Below are 17,519 nucleotides of genomic sequence, written 5' to 3' on the forward strand. Positions count from 1 at the left end.
CCTTTTTCTGATAATAGCCATCTGAGTGGGTGTGAAGTGGTATCTCATTGTGGTTTTGATTTGCATTCCCCAATGACTAATGGAGGAACCCTGGTGGTACAGTGGTTAAGTGCTCCGCTACTAACCAGAACGTCCGTGGTTCAAACCCACTAGCTGCTCCGCGAGAGAAAGATGTGGCAGTCTGCTTCTGTAAAGAGTACAGCCTTTCAAACCCTATGGGGCAGTTCTGTTCTTTCATAATGATGTTAAACATTTTTTTGTGTGTGTGGGCTTGTTGGCCATTTGTGTATCTTCTTTGGAGAAATATCTCAAGCCCTTTTTCTAGTTTTTAATTGGGTTATTTGTCTTCTTGTTGTTTATATATTCGGATGTTAAACCCTTATCAGATATATGGTTACCAGATATTTTCTCCCATTCTGTAAGTTGTCTCTTCACTTTCTTGGTAAAGTCCTTTGATACACAATAGGCTTTAATTTTGATGAAGTACATTTCTCTGTTTTTCCTTTTGTGACTCATGCTTTTGGTATCATGTAAGAAGCCATTGCCAACTCCAAGGTCATAAAGATTTACTCTTAGGTTTTCTTACAAGAGTTTTATAGTTTTAGCTCTTATATTTAGATTGTTTTTCCATTTTGAATTAATTTTGTATGTGGTGTGAAATAGGGGTTCAGTTTCATTCTTTTGCATGTTGTATCTAGTTGTCCCTAGCACCATTTATTGAAGAGACCATTCTTTTCCCATTGAGTTGTCTTGGCACCTTTGTTGAAAATCAGTTGGCCATAAATGTATGGGTTTATTTCTAGATTCTCAGTTCTATTCAGTTGTTCTGTATGTCTGTCTTTATACCAGTACCACATTGTTTGATTACTGTAGTTTTGTAGTAAGTTTTGAAGTAGGTAAGTGTGAGTTCTCCAACTTTGTCCTCCTTGAGCAAGAATTTTTTTCCTGTGTAAGACCCCTTGCAATCCATATGAATTTGAGAATTGACTGCAAAAAAATCCATTAGCATTTTGATAGAGATTACTTTGAACCTGTAGATAGGGTCAGATAGTATTGTCATCTTAACGATATTAAGTCTTCCAATCCATGAACACAAAATGTCTTTCCATTTGTTTAGGTCTTCTTTAATTTCTTTCAGCAGTGTTTTGTAATTTTCAGTGTACAAGTGTTCCACCTCCTTGGTTAAATTTATTCCTAGTTATTTTATGCTCTTCTAAATGAAATTATCTTCTTAATTTTCTTTTCCCATTGTTTGTTATTGGTATATGGACACAACTGATTTTTGTGTGTTGATTTTATACCTATATAGTTGCTGAATTTGTTTATTGGCTCTATTCTTTTTGTGGATTCTTAGGTTTGTAATATATCTATGATCTTTGCTGAGGAATCAAGATGTAAAACCATATGTAGTTTTTCATGTATAACCTCCTAACTAATCTTATTTCCATACTTGTTCCCTTGCATTCTGTTTGTCACATAACAGCTAGAATAACCTTTTAAAATGATTAATCAGGCCATGTCATTTATCTGCAAAACTTTCCATTGGCTTCCTACATCAAAGTAAAAGCTTATATCATAACAAAATTCTACAAGGCCCTACCCAATCTGCCTCTGGCTAACTCTACCACTTTACTTCTCACTCATTCCAGTCATAGTAGCCTTGGCCTTGCTATTCCAGGAACACAACAAGCTCATACCTATCCCAGGGCTCTTTGTACTTTCCCTCCACCTAGAGCCCTATTGGAGCCCTGGTGATGCAGTGATTAAGCGTTTGGCTGCTAACCAAAAGATCAGCAGTTCGAATCTACCAGCTACTACTTGGAAACCTTATGGGGCAGTTCTACTCTGTCCTGTAGGGTCGCTATGAGTTGGAATCGACTCGAGGGCAGGAGATTTGGTTTTGGGGGTTTTGTTTTTTTTTAGAGCCCTCTTCTCTTAGATATTCACATGGTCCGTTCTCTTACTTCCTTAAGGTCCCTGCAAATGTCATCTCCTGAGAGATCTCCCAAGACCACACTACCTAAAATTTAATATCACTCTTTATCTCCTTACCATAATTTATTTTTCTTCACTTATCACTATCAGGCATACAGAATAGAGGTTTCTTGAAGATGAGTATTTTGTCTTTTTTCTCTACTGAATCCTCAGCTTTTAGAGTAGCGTCATATATAATACCAGAAACCCAAACCTGTTGCTGTCGAGTTGATTCCAACTCATAGCGACCCTACAGGACAGAGTAGAACCGTCCCATAGAGTTTCCAAGGAGCGGCTGGTGGATTTGAACTGCCAACCTTTTGGTTAGCAGCCATAGCACTTAACCACTGTGCCACCAGGGCTCTGTCAGGTATAGTAGACACCTAATGAATTATGTCAAATGAATGAACAAGGGAGTTTGGAAGAAAAACACAGTAATATCTGCCAAATAATGGGCCAAGCATTGTATTAGGCGTTTGATATACATCATTCACATTTGGTCTTAACAAACTTCTAAGGATAGACATTGTCTCCATTGATCAACAAGGATACTGAGATTTAGATAAGTTAAATAATTTGCCCTAGTATAACTAAGATTCAAAGTTTGGTGTACAGTATTTGACTCCAAAGCAAAGTCTTTTTCTACCCTATACTATAGAAAATATAAAGATAATAAATTTAAATTAAGTATGTATCTAAGTCCATATATAATTAAATTCAAATGAGTGGTACTGACAATAAAATTATAGTTATTTGGAAAACGAAGAGATCACTATGCCAAATTGAATTATTTGGCACATAAACCAAAAACCCGTTGCCGTCGAGTCAATTCTGACTTATAACACCCCTATAGGACACAGCAGAACTGCCCCATAAGGCTTCTAAGGGGCAGCTGGTGGATTCGAACTGCCAACCTTTTGGTTAGCAGCCGAGCTCTCAACCACTGTGCCACCAGGGCTCCGTTTGGCACATAGTATACTCAAAATCAAAGATACTGATTCATTCAATTTTTGAACAGCTAAGGATCTGGCCCTTAAATAATAACTAGAATTTGAATAGGTAGAAAGGAAAAGCCAAGGCCCTTTTAGGTACAGTTAACAACATAAATGTCAAAAAGTAAACTTGTTAAAAGGATAATCAGATTCATCTGGAGCTGGGAATTAATATTTTGGGGCACTAGGAAATAAGTTTGAGGAAAGTGAGTTGGACATCAGATTGTGAAGAACTTGAATGCCAGACAGTGGTGTTTGAATATTATAATTATTGGAGAGCTAGAGAATAAATAATGATACTGAACCTTTGTATGGATAATAAAGTGTAGTGGTTAAGAGTATAGACTTGGAAACAAAACTGTCTAATTTCAAATTCTGGCTCTGCCCTGTGCTAGCTCAGTAAACTTGAGCACATTACTTAACCTCTCTGTGTTTCAGTTGCCTCATCAATCAAATAGAGATAAATTTTTAACTCACAGAGCCATTGTGAGGATTAAATGAATTAATGTGTATGAAAATATTTAGAATAATACTTAGCACATAGTAAGCTTTAATAAGACTTAAATAGGACATAGTAATAGTTATAAATATTAACTATTGTCACTTACATGACATTTATTTCACATTGCTTTCATGTGTACTGTTTCTTTTAATTTTCACAACTCTGAGGTAGGTATAACATTCTATATAGCCTGCTTAATAATGGTTAAAAACTAAGCCAAAGAAGTTTCATCATACCAGAAATCCCCAGCCGCCAGAACTAATTTTATGATTCTAAGTCATTTTCACATGACTTTGTAATCTAAGAAACTAATGGAACAATGGGATGACTTGCAAAAAGTCAAGTTTTAGGAAAATCATTCTGGTGGAATTCTGCAGAGTAAAATGAAGAAAGGAAAGAACTTAGAGTCAGGGTTATCAGGCTCATGAAATAATCTAGGTTTAGATTTTATTTATAAAAAATTCCTATGCCAGGGTTGTATCATTGAGAATGAAAAGATAATTAAAGGAGACATTATGATTAATTTTATAACTAACCAATAAATTAATATTCTTTCAGCTGTATTTAAACTTGAAAAAGATAGAAGTGTGTGGCCCTTGATAAGAATATATCGGGGTGGCTTTCTTCTGATTGAATTCCTTTTTCTACTGGGCATCAACACGTATGGTTGGCGACAGGCTGGAGTAAATCATGTGCTCATCTTTGAACTTAATCCAAGAAGCAATTTGTCCCATCAGCATCTCTTTGAGGTAATCAAAGCAAGACATAAAGCACACAAATACAGTTTGCATTAGCTATATAAAGCTGGTTTCATGGATATTGGAATCTGTCTTCTACTTGAAGAGCATTATTGACTTAATAATTAAACATTTTTCTTACCTTTGTTTTATTAAAGATATTTTTGAGTAATAATAAAAATAACAATTGTCTTTTTTTGTCTTCCCCATCTTTACCAGATTGCTGGATTCCTTGGAATACTGTGGTGCCTGAGCCTTCTGGCATGCTTCTTTGATCCAATTAAGGTCATCCCCACCTATGTATATCCACTTGCCCTTTATGGATTTATGATTTTCTTTCTTATCAACCCCACCAAAACTTTCTATTACAAATCCCGGTTTTGGCTGCTTAAACTGTTGGTAAGTCCAGAAATTTGTATACCATTTTTAGAGTAATATATTGGTCATTGGCTTCCTCTAGAATGAAGCCGAAGCTGCTGGGTTGTATAACATCAAAAGGCACTGTTTATATTGTAGTCTATGTGAGTGCTGCCCCAGCTCCAGTGGCAACGAATACAGTATGACTGGTACCTCTGAGTTGTACAGTGCGGTGACTCCACGGCCCTGGAAGAGCACTCATGCATTTCTTCCTCCTAAAATGGAGTGTAAAGTGGCCAAGTGTTGAAATAACTTTGCAAATTGTAATCATTTATTACTTCATTATACAGATTATTTAACCACCTGCAATAATATGGAGAACATTACCAGTTTTCTTTAAAAAGTAGTAAAACTGTTGTTATTTTCCTGTTAAATTTAGGTGAATAGTTAATAGTTACATGAAATATTGGTTCTCTAAAAGCGGTAGGAATATCTTGTCAGAACACCAACTTTAATTCGGAAACCGACTTTGATTCTTGTTTATAAGAAATTTCTTTTCTTCTTCTACTTACCTGTTTCTTAATGATCCCAAATAGTACAGTCTGAGCATGAGGGTATAGAATTTCCTGCAAAAATCGTGGCTGTATTTTTTATGATAGTATAAAGATAGCTCTGGGAGGGAATTTCTGCTTACTCTTAAACTAGTTTTACTCTGAAAATCAGCTGGAAATGCTTTCATGTAATTATTTCTTAGATTATAAATTACAGCTAACAATAGAGTGAAGATTAATGATTATATTGACCAATCTGTACACCAAATTAAAAACCAATTACCATCAAGTCAATTCTGACTCATGGCATCTTCATGTGTATCAGTGTAGAAATGTGCTCCATAGGGTTTTCAGTGGCTGATTTTTCAGAAGTAGATTTCCAGGCCTTTCTTCTGAAGTACTTCTGGGTAGACTCAAACATCCAGCCTTTCAGTAAGCACCCAGTGTGCATTGACCATTTGCACCACCCAGGGACTCCGATCTCTACCCAAGCTTTTAGAAGTCCCATGATTATTTCTCGCCTCTTCTTCACTCATAAATTTACGGTAGTTTTTTGTTTGTTTATTTTCTTCTTCCTTTTGTATACCCCTTTGAATTAGCAGTTTTGGGCAGTTTTATTGTTGTTGTTAGCAGTACAATCACTATAGCACTAACAAATTTTTTTAAACTCAAGTCTTAAATATGACTTTCCTATTCAAAAGAAAATAGTAAGCATCTAGTAAATAAAAGGCAACACACATTTCAACTGGATAGCAATCGGGAAAAGAAAATGACCTAGATCACCTTGATTTTTTTTCCCCCAGCATTGTTACTTATTTTATCTTTTATGAAAATTTCACCTTCCACCGGGATTTTTATGATAAATTGAGAATCCCCATTTTCCCTTCCAGTTTCAGTTTAAAAAAAAACAAATCATTCCTTTCCAATGCAGCACTACTAGGCTTAACTTTGGGTTTGAATTCTGAGTGGGACACCTAAATGTACATGAGTGCTCAGATCAGTCATAAGCATACCATCACCTTTAATATATTCTGTCATCACCTAGCAACATACATTTTGGAGGGAGGTAGTTTTTTGGGAGCTTTTTTTGTTTATTTTTTTGAGACAGGAGAAAAATCTGAACTATTCTTTCTGTCTTCAGATTTATACTAAAAAATTAATCATTGCCAGTTAGTACAAGATTAGATTACTTTTATCATTTGAGATTATCTGTCACTTCATTACTAGATTTGATGGAGTTTTTAAACTGTTATTTGCATTAAAAATGTAACATTCTTTTGGTTACAATGAAATGCCTTTAAAATTATATGCACTTATTGTTCCCAGCCTCAATTAATGTGAAATCTCTGTAATGTCACTTTCAAATGAAATTTTGAAAGACTCAGAAAACTCAATTGTTACTACGATTCCATCATTGCAATAACAGGATAATATAGTTGTGTACATTTTGTACCAAGTGAGCATTTCCCAGGTGCATCCTTCTTTCTATAAATAGCAAGCTGTGATTCACGCATGCCCAGTTACTCTTATTAACAGAATGATTCCCTATTGAGTAGACATTTATCTGTGCATCTGCTGTGTGTTTGTTAATAAGTGAGGACTTGTTGATGGGTTAGATTGGCAATGCTGATATGATAAGTGGAGTAATAAAATAATTGTAAGAATGGCGTTGAGGTTGTCTGACCTCCTCCAACTTCACGAGGGAAAGAAGAGAATCACCATCAACATCAGCCAAAGGCTGATTCCTATGACGTGGAGGTCAGACATAACCTTCTCTGTCCAACCCTTTTTTTTTTTTTTTTTTTTTTTAACCAATTCTGACATCAGCATCCGTCCCAGGTACTGTTTCTCTGCTGCGTTCAGTAATTTGTTGGAATGACCACACAGAGCTCACAGACCATGCTCACAATTATGATGTTTATTAGGGAAGTAACAGGTTACAATTCAGGCTCAGGAATAACTCAGGATACAGTTCTTCGATCAGGACAGCTGCTCGGCTGTGCCCACAGGCAGGCTTTTCCCTTGGCCCCTGGGCCCCTTGGGCTGGCCTCTGCCCAGCTTCGGTAAGTGTTACAAAGCTGTTTCGCTCCTCAATAAGTGCCCAGAGGCACCCCACTCCACCAGGAAGCCTCCTGCCCGAAGGCACTCAGCTCTCTCTATGGGTCAGCAAGCCTACTGTAACTGCCCTCTCCATGGGCCAGGGAGCCCACCATGGTCTCTCGCACTGGTCTCCTGGTTCTGCTGCCACCATCTCTATGCTGCTACTTCTCACCATCTCATGCTCTCTTTTAAGCCTAGCGGGGTGGCAAAACCGACCAATCCCCTCGTTAGGGTTCCATACACCTTATTTGCATGGTCCCACTCCCACAAGGGTTCCATGTACCTTATTTGCATTATTAGCAGGCTGTCCAACTCCCTTGGTAGGCCACAAGCACCTTATTTACATAGCCTCACCCAGTCACTGTGTGGGAGTTATAAGACTGTACATAGCTAAAAGGGCCATATTAAGAAATTCACTGCACTACAATAATAAAAACATACTATCAGAAGTAGTGAAATACAGAAAGAAACATTGTGGTCTATTGTTTTTGTCTTAATAGTTCTAAACAATGTTATCATTTATAGATAATTCTAATATTAATGACCTATTGACTTAATTATAAGTCTCTTAAAATAAACTTGCCTTTAAATTTATTTCTTGTGAATTGACAAGAATGTTTCTTCCCCAGTAATTTCTCTGATGTAGCTTTTGTAAAACTATCTTTCTTTTTCTTTAATTTATACTGGAAAAAGCACATACATCACTTGACCATAGTCATAGGCACTGGCTGTCATTTATATCCAATTTTAAATCTGAATCTATGGAATAGATATGAGCTGCCTGTCCCCCCCCCCCAAAAAAAAAAAGCTTAAAATAGTTTCATATAAGAAACTGATTTATTATGATATGGATAGTATCTGTCAAATTAGTACAGGTTAATTACACCTATTAGGTCCTATATCCTCTTCCCAGATCTGTATTTGCCCTAAGCAGAAATCCAATTAGGAAACATAAACAGTACCTCAGATTTTCTAACAAAAATATCAGTTATTCTTATCGTAAGTTAATTAAAAATTTTAAATTAGAGTCCATGGTTGTATAATTTGGGAGTTGGTTTATGCCAGTCTTTTCTTTGGTTGAATATATAACATTTTTACACATGTACTACAAGAATAGGTTAGAGAGGTGTTCTTATTTAATAATGACTAACATTCACTATGCCAGGCACTGTTCTGGGCATTTTATATGTATTAATTTATTTAATCCTTTTAATAATCCATGAGGTTGGATCTACTGTTAATCTCCATTTTACAGATGAGGAAACTTAGATTCAGAGAAGTTAAATAACTTGCCTGAGGTCACACAGCTAGTAATCTATATTCTTTTTCTTTAAGATAATTTATTTTGTTGCTGTTGAGAATATACACAGCAGAACATACACCAGTTCAACAATTTCTGCATGTAGAATTCAGTGACACTGATTATATCCTTTAAGTTATGCAACCATTCTCACCCTTCCTGTCTAAGCTATTCCGTCCTCATTAACATAAACTCATTGCCCCCCTAAGGTTCCTGTGTAATCTTTCAAGTTGCTGTTGTCAGTTTGAGCCCATATAGATAATTCTTAAAAGAACACCATGCTAGAGGCAGACATTCTTTACCAGTTAAGCTAAATTATTGTTTGGTTTTAAGAAGACTTCTGGGGATATTTTTAGTTTAAAGTCGTAATCTGTACTCTTAAATGCTAACATTTAGCAGTTACATCTGTTAGTCACCTTGTCTAATGTATGTAACTTGGTTCAAAACTAGTGGCAATAAAAATCAAATTTGGAAAGAATGTGACTATCCACAAGCCTCCAAAAAGTACAAAGACGATGTTTAGCAAAATGAAAGTTAACATTGTTTGTGATAACTTATTAGTGGCTTTTTTGTGTATGCACGTAAGTCATCAGATATCCAGAATAGTCTCTAGCTTTAATAATACTGTTTCTCAGTGAATCATTATCACTTTAATCAAAGTCATAAGGTAAAAGTAGAGAAGTTGAAAGGTCTTAGTCTGAATAAGAAAGGAAAGAGAGGCAAGATACAGGATTCTCACTTAAAAAGGGTATTCATATCAATCTAAAGTAAATTTGACTGTGTAAATGTCAGGAGTGTAAAGTAAGATGTTTGCCCTCCCCCCCCCCATCCCACCTCTAACAGAGTTACTTGGTCTCTTCTTTGTATTTCTGGGGTATTTTATGTCTACCTCTGTCTTAGGACTTATCACACTGTGATACAATTATTTCTGTAAGTATTTGTTTCCCCTGCTAGACCGTAGGTATTGAGGTCATCAGTTGCTATTGAGTCGATTCTGACTCATGGCAATTCCGTGCATGTCAGAGTAGAACTGTGCTCTGTAGGGTTTTCAATAGCTGATTTTTTAGAGGTAGATTGCCAAGTCTTTCTTCCAAGGTACCTCTGGGTGGACTCAAACTCCCAGCCTTTCAGTCAGCAGCCAAGCACATTAACCATTTGCACCACCCAAGGACTCCCTTCGTGGGTAGGAACTATGTTTTTATTTATATGTGTAGCTCCACAATGCCTCACATATAGCAAATACTTAATAAACTTTTGTTAAATGCATGAATGACTATAATTATATTCTTTCCTTCATTGGTTGTATTTTATCAACATTTACTACTCCCTCCTTTCTTCCTTGTTTTCATTTTCTCTTTTCTGTAAACTTACCCTTCCTCCCATTTTCTTTTAATTTTCATGCTACTCCCTTCCTTTTCCAGTCCCATCCTTCCATCCCCTTTTTTTTCTTATTTAATTCCTTCTCCTCCTCTTCTGCTCTTATGGGGGTTTTTTGTATTAGCCAGGTTTTGAGACTGGGTTTGGCAGATTTTGAGAGTAATGGCAATTTATCTCGTGTCAATTGTTAGCTTAGAAATAGGCTACCAATGTCACAAAAGTCCATGACCAGAGATTGGATTAGACTGCCTGATCCTTAGTTGTGATAGCTCTGTCTTTTTTAATCCTTTAAGTCCATCCTGCACTCTAGGGTTTCTTAAAATACTCCACAAACTAGCACCAGAACCCCGTTCATTCATGGATGACTAACATCTCACTCAACAAAAAAAGAGTTTGGTGTGTCTGGAGCTTATAGTTGCAAATGGTATAGCTTCATTCTGTGAATGAATGTAAAAAATGAACGTACAAAAATTCTATCTTGTCTCTCTGGCTTGTTGCACTCACTGAAAGAGTGTGGGGGTGATCAGAAGACTGCACCATAGGCTCAAAATATATCAGCTCCAAAAAATAATGTCTCACCATCTGCATTGTGTTTCACAGACATCTACTCTAGCTTCCAAAGCTCCAAGGCGATGTCTGTCATATGTAGTTCACACCCAGGATTGATTCATAATATAGCCATTTACCTTCCTGAAATAATAAAGGGAAATATTTAGAGCAAGAATAGAAACCAGCTAAGTCTGAGAGAAGAGAGCCATAGACTCCCAAACCAAATGTATCTACTAAATGAATACAGCTAGGTGGCAGAGGAGCTAGAGATTTAGACGTATTTTCTCAAAACTACCGCTTCGTCAGAAGTTCTTGTTTGGGGAGTCCATTTTCTGCTGTATGAAATAGAAGGGGTCTGACAAGATAAGGATTAAAGCTGCCTTCATCCCATGTTCACATAAGGCTTTTCAAGGCAGTCTGCTTAATTTGAGCCAGATTGTGGTGACTCGCATTAGTGTCTAATCCTTCCTGGTCTCTGCAATGCTAGGATTTCCCTTTGCGGTAGTAAACAGACTTCCACAGATGAGTCAGGATGAGTTTGTTGTAGTCTTGTATAAAATGAGGATATAAATAGTACCTCGCTTGTAAAGTTGTTACAGTTAAGTAAATTAATGCATATAAAAGCAGGTAGAAGAATACACAGCATGGACTAGTGGTCAACACATTTAAGCTGTTACGTCATTGTTTTCATAACAGTCGTATGAGGACTGATTTTTGTGGCCGTTTCAGGATGAACACAACCATCACCATGGCATCAGTGAGATGAAAGTGACTTTGGTTAGAGGATTAAGGCATGCTTTAGACTGTGTACCACCCTTTCCCCCTCCTCCCCCCACCTTTTTTTTTGGCCCATCCTTGTAGGCAGAGAAGAGCTTTGTATTCAGCTAACTAAGATGGGAGAAAATTCCAGAAATTACAGTATTGGGTCTCCAGGAAAAAGCAACCTGGAGCCGAACACTAGACCTCTCAGTGCTTCTACCTTCTGCCATTCCCTCTGCCTTCAACCTCAACTCTGCCCACCTCTCTCCTTTCTATTTTCTAAATAGCTATTCCTGCCTCACCTCATTCCCTTTTCTACTAGTTCTCAACCTAGCCACCATTGCCATGTTTGTCTGTGATTGGCTCATTATCGTCCATTTATCAGCTAAACAATCATGCTGCATGGTCAAAAATGAATTTAAAAAATTTAATATGACTCCTTGTTTCTGTGTTCCTGATTTTTTTTTTTTCTTTCTCCCAGTTTCGAGTATTTACAGCCCCCTTCCATAAGGTAGGCTTTGCTGATTTTTGGCTGGCTGATCAGCTGAATAGCCTGTCAGTGATACTGATGGACCTGGAATACATGATTTGCTTCTACAGTTTTGAGCTCAAATGGGATGAAAGTAGGGGCCTGTTGCCAGATGATTCAGAAGGTAGGGTAAGAATGTTGACACTACTAAACTGCCGGTGTAAACCAAGAAACATTGGGAATGGCAACTGAGAAATTTGAGGTTATGATGAAAACTCATCCAATAATATTGCAAACTTAATTAAATGTATTTGGCACTCTTAGCAATCTCTTTATCTGATATAATTTGGCTCTTAAATTATGTGTTAGGATTTTACCATCCATTTGCCAAGAGATTTACAACTTACACTTAAAGAATCCTTGAACTAAAACTAAAAAAAAACAACAGTTCCAGTACATTGATAGTTGTATCACAGATGCTTTAGTGCCAATAATTTGCCATCATAGTATTGCTTTATAATATTACATAGATGCCAATGATCAAAAGTGCCAACTTTAGAGTTATGACATGTGCTTTGAGAAGGTCTTTATAAATTTTTTTTTAAGTCTTATTTGGTACCTTGTTTTTGTTCTGAATCTTTTTCCCACTTTTAGCTTATGCCAGTAGTTCGGGTTATAAAGGAATTTTGCGTTAATGATAACAAACCTAATTAGACAGATTATTTAACATCTGACTAACAAAAGTTAACTAAGCCAGTGTTGACACATTTTCATTGATTGCCGGTGGATTATAACTCTATTGTAGATGGGTTGATCACACTATTGTAGGTGACCACACCATGATATATTCCTAGAATTCAAAAACGAATTGATTTACCAACTCCGTTTTTCTTATTTAAAAACACAGACTTCATTTCTTTGCCAAAAGAAGAACACAAGAGTATGAATAACCCATAAACCCAAAAACCAAACCCACTGCCATCGAGTCGATTCTGACTCATAGCGACCCATAGGGTTTCCAAGGCTGTAAACCGCTACAGAAGCCGACTGCCACATGTTTCTCCTGCGGAGCCGCTGATAGTTTCAAACCGCCAACCTTTCAGTTAGCAGTTGATCACTTTAACCACTGTGCCAACAGGACTCCTGTGATGAACAACCTATAGTGGGTGTATTATATTACAGTGGTTTGGAGTTCATGAAATTTTTGGTATTTGTAGGTTTTCCAGATGTTTCAAATTACAGAGCCAACCTCTGTATCAGTATAGGTTGTTTTTTTTTTTCTTTTGATTAAAAAACCCAAACCCCTTGCTGTAGAGTTGATTCCAACTCATAGCGACCCCATCGGATGAGTAGAACTGACCCCTAGGGTTCCCAGGGAGCGGCTGGTGGATTTGAACTGCTGACCTTTTGGTTAGCAGATGAGCTCTTAACTGCTACGCCACCAGGGCTCTAATCTTCTAATTTTCCTATAGTTTTATCATTTGCCCCAGAGAAGGTGATTCCAGAACAGATAGTCAGAATCCTGAGAGGGCAGTTCTTCCCACTAGTCCCCTCTACACATCTTACCTTCTTCTCTTGCTTACGTACCACTAAAAAAATTAGCAATAGTGGTAAAGAAGTAAGTGATTCTGAAACCTAGTCTCCTAGCTTTCACGGACTTGCTAGTTTTTTACATTATATGGCTAAATGATGTGAACAAGTTTTTTTTTAATTGTATTTTTTTTTCTTTGAAATCTTCACAGAACCAGAAATTTGCCACCAATATTCATATGGTGTGCGGGCCATTGTTCAGTGCATTCCTGCTTGGCTTCGCTTCATCCAGTGCCTACGCAGATACCGAGACACAAAAAGAGCCTTTCCTCATTTAGTTAATGCTGGCAAATACTCCACAACTTTCTTCACGGTGACGTTTGCAGCCCTTTACCAAACTCACAAAGGTATTTTATGATCATGAAGAGATTTTTCAAAACCAGATTTTCACTTATGAATCTGTTTCTTACTTTGATTGTTTTTCCAGTGTCATGTCCTTTTTTTCTATTGACATTCCAGTCCCCTCAGTCATACCTGTTTGCTTCTGAACACAACTTTAGTCTCAGTCCAATATTTACTAAGAAGTACCATCAAAAATAAACAAAGTAACCCAGAATGGAAAGATTTGTGATAATGTTTGAAATCCTGAATTATGTTTGATAGACTCTATGTATGGGCACCTTGGGTTTTCATTTGCTTTTTTAGACTTCCTTGTTCATTAATGAGGTTAGGAAATGCTAGGTGAAAAAGATCCCCTCTGGCAATCATGTATATTTTTAATCGCTTTCCTTCAGCAAGTAGTAAGGATTGTTTCCAGCCCATTTAGCTGCAAATTGAGTTCTCTGATCCCTCTAGTTTCTTATCTCCATGGCAACCTGTTATTACTTGAGATTGCTTGGGAGGAGAAAAAAGCTTTTAGGTTCTGAGCCACATGCAGTCACTGCCTTTGAATTTTTAACCTTTTTCCAAGAACTGTCAGTCAGAGCTCTATCTAGCTTCCTTTTACTAAAATTCATTTCTTCTTTGTCTACTTAACATCAGCCCACACTTTAGAAGCTACAGTTTCTCATCCGTAGATGGTAGAAAAGTATTACTAATAAAGTTATTTTTAAATACTTAGGTGAAAATTTTTTTTTTTTTTTGGACAGGCTGTGTTTCAGGAGCCTTAGCTCGTGCTGCGGAACTGCTTCGTATCTAAAGCATGTCTAAAGGTCATAAAAGATTAAGGCGTTATTTTAGTAAGCCTTGAAATTTGGTCCAGGAGAACACACTATAACCTACTTTCACTTTTTGCAGTAGATTCAGCAGTTACAGTAGTATTGATAGATGTAGCCAATAATTTTACCTCCATGTAGGCATTCTTGTTAAATGATATAATTTAACTAAGTGCCTCAGCGAAGGAAACACATCCGCAAAGCTCCCATAATTTTACCTCTTGCTAAGGAATGCCGTCATTCAGTCCAGACAGGCATCATGATTCAGAAGGCTATCACTAGAGAATTTATAGATCGGACCACTGATTTGTTACAGGTACCCTATGACTCCTTTTACTGATGATCAAGAACCCTGTACTTTTCTCCAGTTCTGGGTAAAAAATGAGTACTGTTTTTTTGGTTGAATATTTTAGGACATAAAACCAAACCAAAACCAAACCTGTTGCCATTGAGTCAATTCCAACTCATAGCAATCCTATAGGACAGAGTAGAATTGCCCCATAGGGTTTCCAAAGAGCGGCTGGTGGATTCAAACTGTCGACCTTTTGGTTAGCAGCCAAATGCTTAACCACTGTGCCATCACAGCTCCTTTAGGACATAATGTATCTTTAATTATACTGATACTGTTTAGTAAAAGACTGAAAATCTGAATTCCTCAGTTCTACCAACATTCCAAACCTGAAAACCCAAAGCTAGAGAAGCAGTGGCTTGGATAGTATTGTGGTCTTTAGGCAGTTTTTGCTTATGTACCCCTTTAAAGAATTCTTTTTAACTATATTACCTCTTGCTCATTTTTAAATTAACATCTGAAATTTTTCATTTTAAGTTTCAGTCATTACAAGGAATGTGGTTCTGTGTATTTTAAATATTCACATTTTTTAAAAACTAAGTTTTTATATCTAAACAAAAAAGCAATTTGATACTCACCATGATTTGTTATTTTAAAAATGAAGAAATTCTATAATGGAAATTTTTCATCCCTTTCCCGTTGAATTTTTTTTTAAAATAATATGGCTTTATTTTTTAATGACTTTTGTCTGCCACATATATGTGTAAATTGAAATTTAATTTTTGTTTATTTCCTGTCACTCTAAGGCTTTAAGAGATTAAATTTTTTCCTTTCTAAGTTATAATTATCATTGCCCTGATTATTATCTACAGTTGATCAAGACATTACAAATGTATTACAGATTTTAATAAATAATTATTATACATTTATTGAGATAAATTTATATTACTTATTTCTGTTCCCTTTTTTAGTTTTCATATAAGTAAATTCTGAGAAACTTTGTTAACGAAGATGTGCAGATGAGAATGGAAGGCGTTTTGTTGATGCAGTGTCACTCAGCTTTTTGAACAACTTCTGAGTTACTTGCTGTCAAATTATTTAACAAAAACAAAAAAAAACAGATGCAGATTTTAATGGGGGAGGCTTTTATTCAGAAAGAAAAGGGAGAAAGGGGAAGGAAATATCATAATCATGGGAGAGAGGGACTACCACAGTACGGAAAACACTCCAACAGTAAGATCAGCAAGCTAAGGTCTGCACATGTCTCAAAAAGTTAGGGAAAAAGTGTTTTTTTTTTTGTATAGAGACTGAGAATAAACAAAGCTAGAAAAAACCTAGGTGTGGGAAGATGAGATAAAAGGGGGACGTGATCAGATAGTAAGAATGTTTTGTGCTGAGGCCAGTCTGTTCTTTGGGAGAGACCCTTAAAGAAGGGAGTGTATTGGCTCAGGCTGAGGGTGGGCCAGAATTCAGAAACCTGGGGGAAGGGGAAAAGCTTCACCGAAGTTTGGTTAACAGGCACTTTGTTTCTGATTGATCAGTGGGGTAAGCAGTTCTGTTACTCATTCATGAGGCAAGGAATGGAAATGGGACATCCATGAGTCTTATCTAAGTTTTGAAAGTTGGTTATTTGTAGTAAGCCATTTTCCTGAACACAAAGAGTGAGGGGAATTTCTTTAACTACTGCTATTCCCTTACCTCCCCCATACCACAGGATTCAGGTAAAATTTAACATTATGAGTGCCTGAAAAATCACAGTGGTCTATCATCTATAATTATTTTTAGTGATCTGTCAAGTTTTCTTTGTTGAAAGCAAAGAATTGGAAATAACCTGAATGAAAAAGTATTTGTTAACCAGCATTAGAGTCTTTCACTTTCTCAGTTTCTGAGCAGTATACCAAAAAGACTTATATAGGACCTATCATAGGAATATTAATTTTAGAGGCTTCTTGTTTAGCCCAGCATACTCAGAAAGGCTTAGGAGCATCAAAATATTGTTAATGTCAATACACATTTGCTAATGTAATATTTTTTTTTTTTTATGAAATGGTTTTATCACATTTTTTAAATGAATTTTTGACAAAATCTTGGAGCTGCAGATTACTCTCATCCAATTTATGGAGAATATCTGCCATATACCCTAATGGGGAAACCAGTCAGCCAAATCAGAAGAAGTTTTTACTTCAGATTAACATTTACTGTATATACATCCTTGTGTAAACATCTCACTTCTTAATTCTGAATTAGGTGTGGGTGGGTGGGTGGATGCGTGGATAGATGGATAGATAGAACGAGCATGCATTCAACAAGTAATTATTGAAAGTATTCTCTATGTACCAGGGCTGTGCTAGGTACTAGAGATACAGCGACAAACAAAATACAGTTCCTGCCCTCAAGAAATTATAATCTGTGTTGATGGGAATGTAAAATGGTACAACCACTTTGGAAATCGATTTGGCACTTCCTTAAAAAGCTAGAAATAGAAGTAGCATACGATCCAGCTATCCCGCTCCTTGGAATATATCCCAGAGAAACAAGAGCCGTCACACGAATAGATATATGCACACCCATGTTCATCGCAGCACTGTTCACAATAGCCAAAAGATGGAAGCAACCTAAGTGCCCATCGATGGACGAATGGATAAACAAACTATGGTATATCCACACAATGGAATATTACACAACGATAAAGAACAATGATGAAGCTGTGAAACATCGTATAACTTGATGTAAGCTAGAACTTATTATCCTGAGTGAATTTAGTCAGGCACAAAAGGACAAATACTGTATAAGACCACTATTATAAGAACTCAAGAAAA

At 36.6% G+C, this 17,519-nt stretch overlaps 1 protein-coding gene across 1 annotated transcript in view; it reads left to right on the forward strand.

Moving 5' to 3' along the window:
• The window catches only part of XPR1 (xenotropic and polytropic retrovirus receptor 1), a 259,105-nt gene that overhangs the window by 208,113 nt on the left and 33,473 nt on the right, over positions 1-17,519 (forward strand). The window contains exons 8-11 of the mRNA XM_004372880.3: positions 4,027-4,217; positions 4,425-4,604; positions 11,680-11,851; positions 13,410-13,604. Of these exons, the coding sequence (XP_004372937.1) occupies positions 4,027-4,217; positions 4,425-4,604; positions 11,680-11,851; positions 13,410-13,604 (738 nt within the window). The remainder of the gene's footprint in view (positions 1-4,026; positions 4,218-4,424; positions 4,605-11,679; positions 11,852-13,409; positions 13,605-17,519) is intronic.

This window comes from Trichechus manatus, unplaced genomic scaffold (assembly GCF_000243295.1).
Source record: "Trichechus manatus latirostris isolate Lorelei unplaced genomic scaffold, TriManLat1.0 scaffold00021, whole genome shotgun sequence".
Classification (NCBI taxonomy): Eukaryota; Metazoa; Chordata; class Mammalia; order Sirenia; family Trichechidae; genus Trichechus; species Trichechus manatus.